General features: G+C 31.5%; 1 protein-coding gene across 1 annotated transcript; it reads right to left on the bottom strand.

Annotated features, from left to right (window-relative positions):
- Positions 1-9,534: 9,534 nt before the first annotated feature.
- On the bottom strand, positions 9,535-16,924 carry LOC131846085 (protein KRI1 homolog). Its single transcript, XM_059195302.1, has 5 exons — positions 16,736-16,924; positions 13,335-13,470; positions 12,126-12,211; positions 11,326-11,610; positions 9,535-9,558 (listed from the first exon to the last, which is right to left on the bottom strand). The coding sequence occupies exons 1-5, from the start codon at positions 16,922-16,924 to the stop codon at positions 9,535-9,537; spliced, it is 720 nt and encodes a 239-aa protein (XP_059051285.1).
- Between the last annotated feature and the right edge of the window lie 2,718 nt (positions 16,925-19,642).

Raw genomic sequence — 19,642 nt, 5'->3', positions numbered from 1 at the left:
TTGTTTGTAACGGTCTGGTGTTTCTATTATAGATAATATATATGTATTTACGAAAAAAATCTTTGTATTTATATCAGTTGTCTAGTACCCATAACATAATCTTCAGCTAGCTTAACTTGGGTCTAGATGAAGCTGTATGAAGTGTCCTGAGATTACTATTATTATTAGTTAATTTTAGGTAAACTACTAACTAGGCCATATTGGTGTTGTTTGTTATGGTGAAAAAACTAGTATATATGTAAGTTACACGTACAATTTCAAAGACTTATTTCTTCAAAACTACTGGCTATTCTGAAATAAAACTTTTAGGGTTTGTATATGTAATGTTTGCATATAAAATATGATTAAAGGTTACCAGTGTATTTACACTTTTACTGAACAAACAGAGTTGTTTAATAGTGAAAATATTGTGTGGAAGACATCAATTACTTTCAGTACATGTATAGCTTTTCTCTTTTCTAATTATTATTATTATTTATTTTAAAGTTTTTGAATTTTATGTAATGTGTATTTATACATTATTTCTAATTTACCATTTATTTTAACTTTTTTAAACTCTATTCATCGAGACCTATCTAATGAGTCCAAACACGATATTTCTGCTGTAAGTTTCGAAGAGTATGTTCATCATCTGATAATACTGGTGCCAGCATGAAGTCAAGGTTAACAGATAACTAATTACTTTTATTTCGTCAAAATCTTTAGATTACGTATAATAAATTCATAATATCGCTACCTATTCAAATCAAAACAAGTATTAGGTACTACATGTACTAGTATATAAATTCATCAACACACAAGTAAATGATTTTTAAATATATTCAGAGCCAAAAAATCTTTGTGCATTTAAAAAAAATTGCCGATACGGATTCACTATTGCAGGAAATTGTTGAAAAAATATATATCGCGTATAGGTATCTACTACTATCGACGAATACATTTGGCAACAACGCGCAACATATGCGATGTTGCCGTTACGGCCGGGACCAAGCCGGAACCGCAACATAGCATATTAGAATACAAAGATAGTGATAGAAAGAGAGAGACAGTGGAATCAGCAATATCTACGGATCGTGGCTGGATCAACTAAGTGTGCAAGTTTATATAAATGTATATATATATATATATATACATTTGTCTTTAATTCAAAGGAAATATAAATAATGAACGCATCACATTTAAAACAGTATAAATAGTTAATAATTTAATAATAAGTTAATAGTTTAATAAGTACGTACGTAATATTATCACATGGTAACAGCACGTATTATGGCAAAAATAAACATCGGCTGATTTGAAAAGATTTATTATAGTAATAATAGTAATCTCAGGACAATTCACACAGCTTCATCTAGACCCAAGTTAAGCTAGCTGAAGATTATGTTATGGGTACTAGACAACTGATATAAATACAAAGATTTTTCGTAAATACATATATATTATCTATACATAGAAAACACCCAGACCGTTACAAACAATCATACTCATGAATACAAATGTTTGCAGCGTGCGAGGAATCGAACCCTCGACCACCAAGCAGGAATCAAAGCAGTGTGCTAGCTAAATCGCTAGACTACCGACAACTAGCTGTACCGCGTGGAATTTAACTTCTTATATTTTAGAAAAATAAAAGTTAAATTCCACACGGACAAAATCCCGTGTACAGCTAGTCATCAATAAAAAAACACGTAGGTATCTCTAATATATTATACAGTAGCTGTTCCCGCGACTTCGTCCACGTGGTTTTTAACTTTATTTTTCTAAAATAAAAGTAGCCTAAGTTACTAGGTAGTAGCCTTATTACATCAGCTACCTGCCAAAAAAAGTCCCGTCAAAATCGGTCCAGCCATTTCAGAGATTAGCCGGAACAAACAGACAGACGGACAAAAATTGTAAAATATGTTATTTTGGTGTATTATGTACCGTATTTATATTCATATGCAAGTAGTAAAAAACGGTTATTTCAATATTACAAACAACAGGCTTCAACATTCTCAAGTACCACAAAAAAAAAAAAAAAGATGTTTTTATTAAAAACAAGCTGTTCCCGCGACTTCGTCCGCGTGGAATTAAACTTTATTTTTCTAAAATAAAAGTAACCTAAGTTACTCCTTATAAATCAGCTACCTGCCAAAAAGAACTACCGTCAAAATCGGTCCAGCCATTTCAGAGATTAGCCGGAACAAACAGACCGACAGACAGACAGACTAAAATTATAAAAATTGTTATTTTGGTATATGTACCTTATATATATTCATATGCATGTAGTAAAAAACGGTTATTTCAATATTACAAACAGACACTCCAATTTTATTTATATGTATAGATGTATAGATTATTATTTATTTATTTATTTATTCATCCAAAATAATACAAATTGTGTAGGATAACGTAATAGTAACATTACAGTAAAATTTTGTCAACAACATAATAGCAACTTAAATATTAAATCTCGGTATATCTATAGACTAGCTGGCCCCAGCGACTTCGTCCGCGTGAAATTTTATTTTATTTTCTAAAATAAAAGTAGCCTAAGTTACTCCTTATTACATCAGCTACTTGCCAAAAAAGTCCCGTCAAAATCGGTCCAGCTATTTCAGAGATTAGCCGGAACAAACAGACAGACAGACAGACAAAACTTGTAAAATATGTTATTTTGGTGTATGTACCGGATTTATATTCATATGCAAGTAGTAAAAACGGTTATTTCAATATTACAAAAATCAATTACTTGTGTTAATCAATTTATATACTATTCTTAGATGTATAGATTAAATATATAAAAGTAACGGTCTATTAGTCGTAATTTATTATACCCAACCTAATATATATAATAATGTAATAAATTCAAGTATTATTTCAAAATGACCAGTAATTGGAGAAATAAGCCTGAATTTCAAATCAACTTTACCAAACGGACGCTCAATATTCCCGCCACCGATTTTTACTTTATTCTTGCTATTTTAATAATTAAATGAATTAATCGAACAAAACGTTGTTAAGTATTCAATTAATTTTAATTTACATTACCTATTGTACTTTCTAAATTGTTAAGCAGCTAACAATTATAGTAAGATCTTATAAATAACTAACACAACAAGTAAAACATTTTAAATGTATTTTCTTTATTATTACAAATATTTTTTATGCATAATATAATAGTTAATATCTAATAAATACATAATGATCTGATAATCAAATTATAAGTACAGTCTCAAATTGAAAGTAAGAAAAACAGAAAATATAGAGAGAACTATAGGGATATAACAGAAAGATGTGAAAAATGGAGAAGGACAGTAAAAACGTTACAAATTTAAATAATATTCCCGCAATTTCTGTTTAAATGAATTTATTACATTATTATATATATTAGGCATACGACTAGCCTTATGACTGTTACTTTTTTAATCTATACATCTATACATGTAAATAAAATTGAGTGTCTGTTTGTAATATTGAAATAACCGTTTTTACTACTTGCATATGAATATAAATCCGGTACATACACCAAAATAACATATTTTACAAGTTTTGTCTGTCTGTCTGTCTGTTTGTTCCGGCTAATCTCTGAAATAGCTGGACCGATTTTGACGTACTTTTTTGAAAGTAGCTGATGTAATAAGGAGTAACTTACGTTACTTTATTTTAGAAAAATAAAAATAAAATTTCACGCGGACGAAGTCGCTGGGGCCAGCTAGTCTATAGATATACCGAGATTTAATATTTAAGTTGCTATTATGTTGTTGACAAAATTTTACTGTAATGTTACTATTACGTTATCCTACACAATTTGTATTATTTTGGATGAATAAATAAATAAATAAATAATAATCTATACATCTATACATATAAATAAAATTAGGAGTGTCTGTTTGTAATATTGAAATAAACATTTTTTACTACATGCATATGAATATATATAAGGTACATATACACCAAAATAATAATTTTTATAATTTTAGTCTGTCTGTCTGTCTGTCTGTTTGTTCCACGGCTAATCTCTGAAATGGCTGGACCGATTTTGACAGTACTTCTTTTTGGCAGGTAGCTGATGTAATAAGTAACTTAGGTTACTTTTATTTTAGAAATCTTGTTTATTTTAGAAAAATAAAGTTAAATTTCACGCGGACGAAGTCGCGGGACTACCTAGTAACTCTTTTTTGTGCTACTTGCTGAAGCCTGTTGTTTGTAATATTGAAATAACCGTTTTTTACTAAGAATATAAATACGGTACACACCAAAATAACCAATTTTTGGACGAAGTCGGTCGGATGTAATAATTTTATATTACTTTTATTTTAGAGTTTCTGTATAATATATTAGAGATACCTTCGTGTTTTTATTGATGACTAACACGGGATTTCGTCCGTGTGGAATTTCACTTTATTTTCTAAAAATATAAGAAATTAAATTCCACGCGGACGAAGTACAGCTAGTTGTCGGTAGTCTAGCGATTTATCTAGCACACTGCTTTGATTCCTGCTTGGTGGTCGAGGGTTCGATTCCTCGCACGCTGCAAACATTTGTATTCATGAGTATGATTGTTTGTAACGGTCTGGGTGTTTTCTATGTATAGATAATATATATGTATTTACGAAAAAAAAATCTTTGTATTTATATCAGTTGTCTAGTACCCATAATATAATCTTCAGCTAGCTTAACTTGGGTCTAGATGAAGCTGTGTGAATTGTCCTGAGATTACTATTATTACTATAATAAATCTTTTCAAATCAGCCGATGTTTATTTTTGCCATAATACGTGCTGTTACCATGTGATAATATTACGTACGTATTTATTACTGTTTTAAATGTGATGCGTTCATTATTTATATTTCCTTTGAATTAAAGACAAATGTATATATATATATATATATATATATATATATGTATATACACTTGCACACTTAGTTGATCCAGCCACGATCCGTAGATATTGCTGATTCCACTGTCTCTCTCTTTCTACCACTATCTTTGTATTCTAATATGCGATGTTGCCGTTCCGGCCGAGACCATGCGTTGTTGCCAAATGTATTCGTCGATAGTAGTAGATACCTATACTCGATATATATATTTTCAACAATTTCCTGCAATAGTGAATCCGTATCGGCAAAATTTTTTAAATGCACAAAGATTTTTTGACTCTGAATATATTTAAAAATCATTTACTTGTGTGTTGATGAATTTATATACTAGTACATGAAGTACCTAATACTTGTTTTGATTTGAATAGGTAGCGATATTATGAATTTATTATACGTAATCTAAAGATTTTGACGAAATAAAAGTAATTAGTTATCTGTTAACCTTGACTTCATGCTGGCACCAGTATCATCAGATGATGAACATACTCTTCGAAAACTTACAGCAGAATTATCGTGTTTGGACTCATTAGATAGGTCTCGATGAATAGAGTTTGAAAAACTTATTGTTTAGAGTTTAAAAAAATAAATGGTAATAACTTAAAATAATTAGGAAAAGAACAAAGCTATAAATGCACTGAAAGTAATTGATGCCTTCCACACAATATTTTCAGTATTAAACAACTCTGTTTGTTCAGTAAAAGTGTAAATACACACTGGTAACCTTTAATCCTATTTTATATGCAAACATTACATATGCAAACCCTAAAGTTTTATTTCAGAATGGCCAGTAGTTTTGAAGAAATAAGTCTTTGAAATTGTACGTGTAACTTATATATATACTAGTTTTTTCACAAAAATGAACAAAAGTAGAATGGCCTGGTTAGTAGTGTATCTGTGTACCAATTTACCACACAGACACTCCGAGTTCGAATTTCTTTCCGTCCGTTTACTTTTATTATTAATTTTTTTTTGTTTTTTTTTAATTTAATATTTTAATAATTAATTTTTTTATACGATTATTAATTTATAATAAAAACGTAGTTAAGTATTAAATTAATTTTACTAGTTAGGAATGTACCTGTGTACCAACTTACCACACAGCCATCCCGGGTTCGATTCCTACCATTTTTAACAAGTGAAAATGGATCAACAAATTACTACCTATACGGCACGTCTGAGCCACAGTCATCAATAATATTTATATATATATATATATATAAATATCCCCGTAGTTTTTTTGATCCATTTTCACTTGTTGATCCGGAGGCCTTTTGTTGATCTAATGCCAGCTGACCATATGTAAATGTTGCTCCGTTTTGAGCCACAACTGTCATGATGAGTAATAATAATAATTAAGCGATTTATACACGATTTTATACAAATCCACCTTTTTGGCATACGACCAGTTCTTGATCCAATTCAAACGGGCCAATCAGGGTGCAGCATTTGCCAAGGGCTTCCTCATTGGCACGTTTGGGCTACTACATTATGGCTACAGTAACTTAATAATGTCTAGCTAGTATTTCAAGAATAATCTAAATATTTATAGAAATCAGTCTAGAGTAACGTGACTTCAGATCAAACCTCAATACTTGTTATTTTTTGGACGGGAATTTTTCCTTTTGTAACAACGTTACTGAGCGAATGAAGAGAAGACGTAACGGCGGATCCAGGGGGGAGCGTCATGGAGGTCTTGGGAGTCATGGGGGTCAGACTCTCCCTTAGCCCAGGACTTAGGTAGACCACTAATTGAACTAAAAAATAATGAAACAGCTAAATTTTTTGCACGATCGGAGTGTTGGTGCAGTGGTATTAATTATAATTAAACATTGTTACTTAAAATATAACACTTAAAGTAATATAACACTAAAAGCAAAATAAGTATTTTCAAAATACTTTTTCAAAATAAATTACCCTTTGAGTTTTTGTCCAAACCTCAGATATTTTATTTATTTTAGGTATATCAATCATTACATAGTATAGTATAGTATAAAACAAAGTCGCTGTCGCATCTAACAAGTACATAAATAAAGAAAGAAGACTTTTTGGCTCTGAATATATTTCAAAAATCAATTACTTGTGTTAATCAATTTATGTACTTGTTCTTATTTCATAGTACTTGTTTGATCCGAATATATACAGATACCGTAACGGTCTATATAATTATAAATTTATTATACCTAACCTAGATATTTTATTTTGACGAAACTCCGTATAGTAGTAGTATCCGATAAGGGTATGCGAACCCTAAGTATTATTTCAAAATGGCCAGTAATTTCGAAGAAATAAGCCTTTGAATTTCAAATCAACTTACCAAACGGACGCTCAAGGTTCGATTCCCGCCATAGAATTTTTTTATTATTTTTTTTTTGTTTTGACTAATTTTATATTTTAAATTAACTATTTTAATAATTAACCCTTATCGTGGCAAGATTGCTTTTTTTAAAAATAGCAAAAATAATGTATATAGTTAGCTTCTTTGGGTTATATAAAACATTAAAAAAATAAATAAAAAAATCGTGACATAATAATTTCGGAAAAACAAGGTGTATACTATTCTATACATTGCTACACGTGTAGTGATTATCGCATTTTTAGGAATGTATATTATGCTATACATTGCTATGTTTAGGGAGAGTTGGAATGTTACTATTAGTTTTTAACATATACCAAAAGATTATTATTATTTGATTATTACATGATTTTAAATAAAAATAACTGTCTTGATTGAAGAAAAAATGTTTATTAAAAAAATATTTCTTGAATAATAATAATTTGTAATAATTGAACATCCTACTGCTTGCGGTTGTACTCCAAAAAACAGTTACGATTCTTCACATAACAAAGGTGAACCTTACATTTTGTGCACATTGTACTTGCCTGGGCTGGCCTTAGATAATGCTAAAACTATTTTGCTTCCAACACCCACAGTCTCTTCTTCTTCAGTAAATGTAATGTCTCTAAAAGTGTCATCTCCCGCGTAGAGCAAGAAGTCGTAAATGATGCCAGATACACCAGCCCTGACTAAGTTCTTGAAGCCCCATTTACAAGGCTTATTTGGGTTATATTGACGACGACTTCTTCCCTTTGTACGGTATAACCATTTCGTCAATACTAAAAGCGTTCTCTTCTTCTACGGATAAACACTGTGTTTGAAGGCTATCAATTATAGGACGTAGTTTATAATATCTATCTAATGTATCGGCTTCAGAATTATTGGTAAAATGTAAAAATCGTTGATCTGACCTGATCTGTTACATGTGCTACCTTGCCATAACAAAAGGACTTTTTCCAATAATCTTTGTATGATGGCAAAACTACAATACCCATCATAACATTTATTGCCAAAATGTCTAGTATATCTTCCCTTGAAACTGTTATAGATCTTCTTGTTCTGTGTACGCTATATAAATTTGTGTGAATGGTAATAGTATCTACTAATTCTTCGGTAAAAAATCTATAAAAATAATCTAGAGGTGACCAATCAGATGGTACAGGTTCCAAAAATGTAGGGCCTGCTATTTCAAGTGTTGAAATTGCTCTTTGCCAACGAAAAGATTTTTCTGCGATTTTGCGCTTCTGGAGATTTGCGCTTCATTTTTTGAGCGCGCGTCAAAGGTGTCCTGACAGGCGTGGATGCAATTGGTTGATTCGAAAGCAAAGATGGCAAAGATGAAATTGTGGGTAGAGCGTCATAATTACTTTCTGATGGATTAGGAAATACTTGAGTAAGAATAGGTGTAAGAGGCACATCGGTTGTATCGACATAAATATCATCTACATGCGTTCCTATCTGATCATCAGAGATTTGTAGGAGGTTTAACCTTTCGAGACTGGAATTTATCGATGGCGCTGGAGAACTCTCTGCTGATCCAATCATTCCACCTTCATCACCGCTACTAGCGCCGTCACTTGTGTCGGAATTTGCATTCTTTTCAGGCACCAAAGATAAAATACGCCTAGCTCTTTCACTCATAGCAGTCTAAAACCAAAGCAAAAGAAACATGCAAAAAACCATCACCATAGTAAAGCCATACTACATTGTATTATAGATAGGTAAATAATGTATGTAATAATATTTGTCTCTTTATATAGGTAGATAGTCATGCGGTAATAATAATAGTAGTATTTTTTGTGGGAATCAAACCCACAACTTTGTTTATCGCTTTCCAAAATCACTATATCAACGAGGCAGTCAAACATCACTACAACTTTATTTTAAATTTACTTGCAATTTAAATTTTATAGGAAAGTCCAAGAACATTATGATCCCATGAAGTTAGCAATGTATATTATTCTATACAGCATCGACGAAAGGTAGATTACTGCAGCTGCGGCATTGTATAGTATAATATACGTTAGTAAAAAACACGACAAAAACATGCTAATTCTCATAGCGACAACAGCATATATATAAAAATATGTAAGAACAAACTTTTAGGCATGCGAATTTTAGAATAAACATACATATTTAGGGGTAAAAACATAAAAATAAAATTAAACTTACCTTAGTTAAACCAGAGCGGCGCATCTTGATGGTTATTTTTCACAACTGATTTAAAATTATGACAGATAAACGACTATTTTTATTTTTGAAGTATAAATAAACGTCCAGAAATGTTATGTGTTAATAAAACGAAGTTAAAAATTAATTTATAGTGATCATAGTATTTTATAAAGTTGTATGTATGGTATACTATACAAAATGAACTTAAGGGTTAAATGAATTTAATCGAACAAAAAGTTGTCAAGTATTAAATTAATTTTAATTTACATTAACTATTATACTTTCTAAATTGTAAAGCAGCTAACAATTACAGTAATTAATCTTATAAATAATTAACACAAACAAACAAACTAGTAAAATTAATTTAATACTTAACTACGTTTTTCTCGTATAAATTAATTTAATTATTTAAATATTTAATTAAAAAACAAAAACAACTAAATAACAATAGTCAATGGTGGGAATCGAACCCGGGGTGTCTGTGTGGTAAGTTGGTACACAGGTACACTTCTAACTAGTAAAATTAATTTAATACTTAACTACGTTTTTCTCGTATAAATTAATTTAATTATTAAAATATTAAATTTAAAAAAAACAAAAAGAAATAAATAACAATAGTCAATGGTGGGAATCGAACCCGAGGTGTGTAAGTTGGTACATAGGTACACTACTACTACTACTACGCCATTCTATTTTTGTTCATTCTGTAAAAAAACTAGTATACATATAAGTTACACGTACAATTTCAAAGGCTTATTTCTTCAAAACTACTGGCCATTCTGAAATAAAACTTTAGGGTTTGCATATGTAATGTTTGCATATAAAATGTGATTAAAGGTTACCAGTGTATTTACACTTTTACTGAACAAACAGAGTTGTTTACTACTGAAAATATTGTGTGGATATCAATCAATCAATCCATCCATCAATTACTTTCAGTGCACTTATAGCTTTTATCTTTTCCTCATTATTATTATTAAGTTTTAAAGTGGTTGAATTTTGCGTAGAGTGTTTTTATACGTCATTTCTAATTTACCATTTATTTTAAGTTTTTTAAACTCTATTCATCGAGACCAATCTAATGAGTCCAAACACGATATTTCTGCTGTAAGTTTTCGAAGAGTATGTTCATCATCTGATAATACTGGTGCCAGTATGAAGTCAAGGTTAACAGATAACTAATTACTCTTATTTCGTCAAAATCTTTAGATTACGTATAATAAATTCATAATATCGCTGCCTATTCGGATCAAAACAAGTATTTTAGGTACTTCATGTACTAGTATATAAATTCATCAACACACAAGTAAATGATTTTTTAAATATATTCAGAGCCAAAAAGTTTTTGTGCATTTAAAAAATTTTGCTGATACGGAGTCACTATTGCAGGAAATTGTTGAAAAAATATATATCGAGTACAGGTACTATCGACGAATACTTTATCTAGGGAACACGCGGGAACGCGGAACGGCAACATGTTGCCGTTCCGCCACGATACCGTTATAGAGGTAGAAAGAGAGAGACAGTGGAACCAGCAAATGTATCTACGGGTCGTGGCTGGATCAACATCAGTGTGCAAATAAGTGCGCGTATATATATATATATATATACTTGTCTTTAATTCAAAGGAAATATAAATAATGAACGCATCACATTTAAAACAGTAATAAGTACGTAATATTATCACATTATCAAACAGTAAGTACGTAATATTATCACATGGTAACAGCACGTATTATGGCAAAAATAAACATCGGCTGATTTGAAAAGATTTATTATAGTAATAATAGTAATCTCAGGAGAATTCACACAGCTTCATCTAGACACAAGTTAAGCTAGCTGAACATTGTGTTATGGGTACCAGACAACTGACACAAATACAAAGATTTTTTTCGTAAATTAATATATATTTATCTGAATAAATAAATTTAAATAAAATAAAAAAAAATTACTAACCTCCTCAATAGTCAATCCATAATCATTCGGCACGACTTCTCTGTATTTAAACCTAGTGGGCAGATCACCGCCTATAACATCCTCACAGTCCATCTTGTAATACTCATCCATATACTCAGCATATGTTTTCTCCGCTGTAGTTGGGATAAACTTGGGTTTCTCCACGTTAAGAAGATGGTGAAGCTTGGATTTTCGCTTCCGATTGCGACGCTTTTTAACCAGACTCTGTTGGATTTCTTCGAGGAGATTCGCCCTGGCTTGTTTCGGGTCATAATCGGCGTCCATCTGTATAATTTGAATTCATTCATTTATTTGAGTATTTAATTAAATTAGTGCTAATGCTAAATATATCCTATGTTATTCTAGAATAATCTATGAGCCAGCCATTGGTCGAGCGCAGTGATGGCTGGTTCATACGTCATACTCATGACGAGTGCTGCTTGTAGGGACTGGTCTGCTCTAATCACTACGAGATTTATTCTTATTTAGTTGCTCAACCAGTTGGTTGTATATTTCATATTTTCTCTATTTGAGTATTTAATTGAATTAGTGCTAATAGTGTAGTGGTAGTTTGTATTCACACACTTCAACTTAAAAATGTAAAGGAACAATACAATAATTTAAAAGAGCAACACGCAAGATTCTTGCTCGTTCTTCATGGGTGAGACAGCTTTCCGAATGAGTGGTAGATTGAAATGTGATGACTATTCAAAAGTGCTTCAATGTAAGTTTATTCGAATAAATGATTTTTTATTCTATTTAATTAGCGTAATTCATAATAATAAAAAAGTTACACGTACATTGAAATCATCATCTTCACAATGTGGTACAGCATCACCGTGCTTTTGTACGTCTTGATTGTCTGTCTCATATTTGTCCCAGTTTTCTGAAATAAGAAGAAAATGAATGGGTATTAATAAAACTGGTTAATAGAAAACAAAGTTTGTTTTTATGATGTTTTTTTTTATAACACAGGGGACAAACGAGCATGCGGCTCACCTGATGGTAAGTGATTACCGCCGCCCATGAGCACCCGCAACACCAGGGGAATTGCAAGTACGTTGTCGGCCTTTCAAAAAGGAATAAGCTCTTTTCTTGAAGGTTTCAATATCGTATCGATTCGGAAATACCATTGCTGGAAGGTGATTCCACAATGTGGTTGATGCGATTTTTTTATATTCTAAATATCGTTACCATATTCAGTGGGGACAGGGGCCCGTTGTATCCTCGGGGCCCCGGGAACAAAATATATGCATTCATATAGGTGTATAAAGGACATTTGTGATAAGTCAAATCTACCGTTAGTTATGTAATGTTGTTTGAGCTGAGAATAACTGACAAAAAATAGTACTAACTCGTCTTAAAACAGATTATAATTAAAAAGAAAACATATAAAACTAAAGAATACATTATTTATAATTTATATTCTGTATTATTGTAAACATGTACAACATTTATTTGAAAAGAATACGAGCTGAGTTTCTTGTCAGTTTTTCTCAACTCGAAATTATTCCGAACTGACGGTAGATTTGACATATCATAAGAGTATGTAATAGACCTACATGAATAAAGATATTTTGGATTTGAAAAATACATCATCATTAAATAGTATAAAACAAATTCGCTGTCTATCCGTATGTATGCTTAAATCTTTAAAACTACGCAACGGATTTTGACGCGGTTTTTTTAATATATAGTGATTCAAGAGGAATGTTTATTATATATAAACCTTCCTCTTGAATCACTCTATCTATTGCTAACGAAGAAGGAAACTAGGTTCCTTTTGAAAACCGTCGTAATTAAGTCCTGGTGAATTAACCATGATGAGCTAACTAACCTGACTTTATGCTTATCCTATCATCCTCCACCATGCTATTTTGATCCCTAAAAATACATAATACATGTACACCCGTGCGAAGCCGAGGTGAGTAGATAGTTAAATAATAAAGTATATTAAAGGATGTCCTCTCTATTTTTCTTCAAAAGCTCAAATGATATAACTATATTACCAATCTCAAGTTCTTCATCCAAGTCGGGGAATCTTGGTTTCTCCGTATCTGCTTCTCCGTAGTATTCTTCGTCGAACAATGCGCGCATGCGGCGGTCGTGTTCCTCAGGGTCGAAGTCACCCTCGATGTCTTGCTCCTAGCGGAATTAAATTTATTAGTGGTTGAAAATCGACCACTATACATTTAAATTTACGGCCTCGGTGGTCTATCTGTTAAGCACGCTTTACTTCCGATGGATCGCGGATTCGATTCCTCGTACGGTGCAAACATTTTGTATTTATGAGTATGATTATTTGAATCTATCTAGGTGTTTCCTATGTATAAAATGTAAGTGTCTATGTTTTATATTTTCTCAATTTGAGTATATAATTGAATTAGTTCTAATTGGTAGTTTATATTCATACACTGCAACTTAAAAATGTAAAGTAACAATAAAATTATTTAAAAGAGCAACACGCAAGTTTCTTGCTCGTTCTTCTTGTGATGAGACAGCTATCCAAATGAGCGGTAGATTAAAATATGAAGACTATTCAATAGTGCATCAATTTAAGTTTATTTGAATAAATGATTTTCTATTCTTTTCTATCCGTTGTCTATAACCCATGCCACAAGATCTGTTTTGCTTAGGACTAGATGGCGCTGTGTGGATTGTCCTGAGAATTATTATTATTAAATTATAAGTTTGGACATTATAAAGGTTCTATTGTCAAAGACTATACTCCTATAATCACAGGCACAGGCAATAAATAAAAGATTATATATATGCGTGTATATCAAATAGTAGTGTAATGTTTTTTTTGTTCAATGTATTGTCAGGTATAATTAAAAAAATATATATCTAGACACGCGGCAGCGTGTCAAGCCGAGTTTCAAGTAAACTGGCTTGCAGCACCGTGTGTATATTTACACGAACCATTTGGAGCCACTTTTGACCCCCTCATAACTCAAAAACTCTTTCACACAAACCTGTCAAATTTGGTTCATATATTGAGACTTGCGAGATAAATATGTGTTCCAAATTTCATAAACATATCTCAAACGGTTATTTAGATATTAATGTCCAAAAATCGTCATTTTTATCACTGATCAACTATAGATCAAAATTATAACCCACTTCCAGATGACCTAGGAAGTTCAAATTTGGTATGCAGATAGGTAATTAGGTGAATATAAAGGAAAAAATCTGAAACTGGTAAATTGTTATCATTTTATTACAATTTTTCACTTTAATTGATTCTATTTCAACTTATACTGGACGAATACTAAAATTCTATGAAAACGTCGATAGCCACCAATTGACATTGATCCCTGGCGAAAAATCTCATCTTGTACTGGACGGAAAGTAATATTGTATGAAAACGTCGATCATTACCAATTTACGTTGACCCCTTCACATCAGTGTCGATAACTAGCAAACTTCAAATATTGCATTGAGCGGTAAACACTAGTTGCTATAATTTAGATTCTGTCTAAAATATACTCGTACTTATAACTAGGAGTATAGTCGAATTTCGTATTTATTATGTTATTAACTGAGATTTGGTATTAATTATTGTTTCAATATTTAGCGCACATCGATAGTGTAAAATCATTATTTTTATAAATAATTATTAAATAATAGGCATTTCGGTATAGGGCGCCGCGGTGGCGCCGTGTGGGAGCGGTGCGATAAAACTCAATGTTTTGTTTCTGGATATCTAACCTATAAGGTTGCGATTTATGCTACGAAATTTATAGCTTTCTTAAATTATACTTATATATTTGTGATTATATTATTATTACATTATTTTAGTAAATACGTATGGTATAGACAATAGTTTAAACCAAAAATTAATAACAATTTTAGTATAGTTATAAGTAGGACTGTACAGTTAACTCGAGAATGAGAACTTATTGGTAACAAATTGTTTTCTTGAGAATTCAATAGATAACAGTCAATTTGTTACATAATCGTCTTTACGAACTATAACGTGTCAATACGAAGTTTCAGATATTAAATAATGTATATGTTGATAGAGAACAATTCCGTATTTGCTTAACATATGCTATTACTATCCACAAATCACAAGGCCTTAGTTTTGGCAGTCCTCTTCTCAACATAGCCTCCTCTATATTTAATAAAGGGCAGGTTTACGTTGGACTCTTCAGAGTTAAAACCTTAGATGGAGTACGTCTTAACAATTTTGATCCAAGTCACGAGAACTCTATTGTAGAGTACAACCATCTGTGGACGTTATACCGCCCCGATTTGCCCAAAAATTCCTGATACTGAATTGGCATTGCACTTGAACATTTAAAAGTTACAAGAAAATATAGAAAATAACACAAAAAAAAAGACAATTATACCTCGTAAATATACGAAAATACAGTAATTTATCAAAAATAATTTGGTATTAATTTAGTTATAAATAAGTACCTCGTATAATTTATGTACAAAAAGTAATGATATCCCATCAAAAACATAAATGTGAAATGATAGCCGAGTTTAATATTATGATATATGGCTTGATTGTTGACTTCTACGACAAAAGAGATGAGATCTAAATGGGTGCCAAGTTCAATGGTCTGTCCTGAAATGTATTTATAACAATATAAAATATCATTTCTTCTTATAACTTAGGATAATATACTGTAGCCTAAGGTCTAACTTGGCTAGTTTTCATATACGAAATATACTGTAGCCTTCCCAAGTTCTAAACATGTTACTTGTCGGTTCCTATTTTAATATTAATAGTAACTAGCAATCGAAAGTAATAATTGGTATATGAGAACTGGCCAAGTTAGACCTTAGGCTACAGTATATTATCCTAAGTTATAAGAAGAAATGATATTTTATATTGTTATAAATACATTTCAGGACAGACCATTGAACTTGGCACCCATTTAGATCTCATCTCTTTTGTCGTAACAAGTCAACAATCAAGCCATATATCATAATATTAAACTCGGCTATCATTTCACATTTATGTTTTTGATGGGATATTTGTATTCTGCACTATATAACCTTCTCTATATAAACTATAAGGGGCTGTTCAAGTATTACGTAAGCAGATTTATCACAATTATTTACCCCTCCCCCCATGCTTACGTAAACATTTCTCAATTAATGTATTGTTTTTTTAGCAAAGACAATGTGAGGGTTGCCATTCGTGTAAAAAAGTAAATTACGACCGATGACGTAATCATCATACAGACTCCCCCACCCCCATGTCATCCAAAATAAGCAAAGAAAAAGACCCCGCCCCCTATAGTGCTTACGTAATACTTGAACGGCCCCTAAGTGTACGAAATTTCATAGTTTTCCGTCCGCGTAATTTTCTTAAAAAGGGGTAATAATTTATTATCACTGGTTATTGGAGAAGTTAATCATTTAATAAAAACAAGTGAAATTGTATTTTTACCTCAAAGGCGAGATCATCATTTCCCGTAACCTCTTTGATCCTAGCGATCTTCTCTTGTATCTCTTTCAGTTTGAGCGCCTTCAGCCGTGCGATCTCTTCCATTTTCTTGTTCTTCTCTTCTTCCTTGCGGGTGCGCACTTCAGCTCGTTTCCGTGCGCGCCGGTCATCCTTGGGCCGGATGTAGTTCATTGTGCGCGGGAATCTTTTCAACTGTATTCATAGAAGAATAAAAATTATTTAATAACAAAAATAATAGGCTGGAAATTACAAAATTACAGGATAAGAGACTATTTGGTATATATTTAAGTTTATTGCATATATATGTGTGTATTTATGTGTATATAGACGCCACAACCTAAACACTTGCCGATTCCACCTTTTACACTGAATAACTTGACCTCTATCGCGTATATCTCAGGCGGTATGGCAACGTCGCATTCTATTTTGCGATGTGGCCATATATATTCGTCGATAGTACGATATACTCGACACTTTTTTTACTAATAATTCGTGACTGAATGGCTCCGAACGGCTAAATTTTTGGTATACACAAAGACTTTTTGGCTCTGAATATATTCCAAAAATCAATTAATTATGTTGATCACTTTATATACTCGTCCTTACTGCGATACTTATTTTCATCCGAATATATATAGATACCGTAACGGTCTATCAATTATGAATTTATTAATTTACTAATGTAGATATTTTATATTCGCAATGCTCCATACATAGTAACTCCACCGTTGCAGGGGGAGCACCGTACACCGCACCCCGCGCACACAAACAAATTAGATATTTTTTGAATACACAAAGACTTTTTGGCTCCGTATATATATTTCAAAAATCAATTAATTGTGTTGATCACTTTATATACTGGTCCTTACTGCGATACTTATTTTAATCCGAATATATATAGATACCGTAACGGTCTATCAATTATGAATTTATTAATTTACTAATCTAGATATTTTATATTCGCAATGCTCCATACATGCAAGCTCCAGCAACGGTGGAGGCAGGGGGGAGCACCGTACACCGCACCCCGCGCACACAAACAAATTAGAATAAATTAAATTCATAAGATTATTTATGTATTTCGACTGCCTCGGTGGTCACACCGCTTTACATCCGATGGTCGCGGGTTCGATTTCTCGCACGGTGCAAACATATGTACTCATCGGTCATCGATTGATTTCATCGGTCTGGGTGTTTTATATGTATATTATATATGTATTTACAAGATAAAATATCTATTTATATCAGTTCAGTATCAGTCTGTGTTAATTGTCCAGCGCTATTTATTATATTTTTATAAACGGTTATCTTTTTCCATCGCACCGCTCGCTATCGACAGTGAATTCATAGAAATGTCACTCTAAAAACAAAAATAGTTTTGTATTTCAAATACTAAATGCAAAATAGGTATTTTCAAAATACTTTTTCAAAATAAAGTACCTTTTGAATTTTTGTCCAAACCTCAGATATTTTATTTATTTTACATAGGTATATCAATCATTACATAGTGTAGTATAAAACAAAGTCGATGTCGCATCTAACAGTACATAAATAAAGAAAGAAGACTTTTTGGCTCTGATACCGTAACGGTCTATCAATTATGAATTTATTATACCTAATCTAGATATTTTATATTCGCAATGCTACATACATTGTAATATCCGCCTCCATTCATTGTAACGGTGGAGGGACTAAATAGTTGAATAAAACTGAATAAGCAGTTGCTCCACTCTATAGGTATGCGTCGTCGTCGTATGCTGTTCATTTTTTCACTCGTTTTGGCGCCAAGAGAGGGTCACATAGTCGTGGTCAAGTTAAGAACTTATAATTTAATTTTGATGACAATAGATACAAGTAAAAAGTAGGTATTATATTAATGTACGTAAGTACTGTACTTAAAAATATTTATTCTTTATTGTACATTTGAAAAACTTAACACTTAAGGACTTGTACATATACACGTACATACTGCCATTTTCTCTTAAAGACATCCAGAGAAGCACTATTTATCAAATACGCGGGGTGCACCGACCTTTGACCTTATAACAGCTGATTCGCGCGTAACGAATTACATTGCTACTTACATTACTATTTTATAGTGGATATTTCACTATAAAATATTATTATTTCTTTAGATTATGACATAATAGCATAGTTTACATGATTTTAAGGGAAACATACGATAAAAAAAATTCCCGTAAAATGTAAAAGATAAAAAATGGTTATTGTTGGTTATCCTTGAGAGATAGACATATACCATCACGGACTTTTTTGTTGACCTTATTTTGATACATCTCAAAGCACTAGACAATACGCATTTTCATTAAACAGTATTGTATTTTTTTTATTTATTTAACTTTAATGCACAAAAAAAATTTGTACATGTGGCGGACTTAATATCTTGCCGCGTTATTTACCAGGCAACCATGAGTGGTGCAGCGAAAGATTATTGGCGGTGCACTAATATAAATAAGAAATGTCAAAAAAAGATATATAAATACAAAGCAAAATATACATTTCTATAAAAAAATAACAATATACATACATAAATATATAACCCATAAATGTATAAATAAATACATAATGACCCGATAATCAAATTATAAGTACAGTCTCAAATTGAAAGTAAGAAAAACAGAAAATATAGAGAGAACTATAGGGATATAACAGAAAGATGTTAAAAAAGGAGAAGGACAGTAAAAAAGTTACAAATTTAAATAATATTCCCGCAATTTCTGTTTAAATGAATTTATTACATTATTATATATATTAGGCATACGACTAGCCTTATGACTGTTACTTTTTTTTTAATCTATACATCTATACATGTAAATAAAATTGGAGTGTCTGTTTGTAATATTGAAATAACCGTTTTTACTACTTGCATAT

Source organism: Achroia grisella, unplaced genomic scaffold (genome assembly GCF_030625045.1).
Source record: "Achroia grisella isolate CSIRO2021 unplaced genomic scaffold, CSIRO_AGI_Agris_v1 utg4880, whole genome shotgun sequence".
Classification (NCBI taxonomy): domain Eukaryota; kingdom Metazoa; phylum Arthropoda; class Insecta; order Lepidoptera; family Pyralidae; genus Achroia; species Achroia grisella.
The sequence above is the reverse complement of the archived record's forward strand: the minus strand, read 5'-3'. Positions and strand labels throughout refer to the sequence as shown.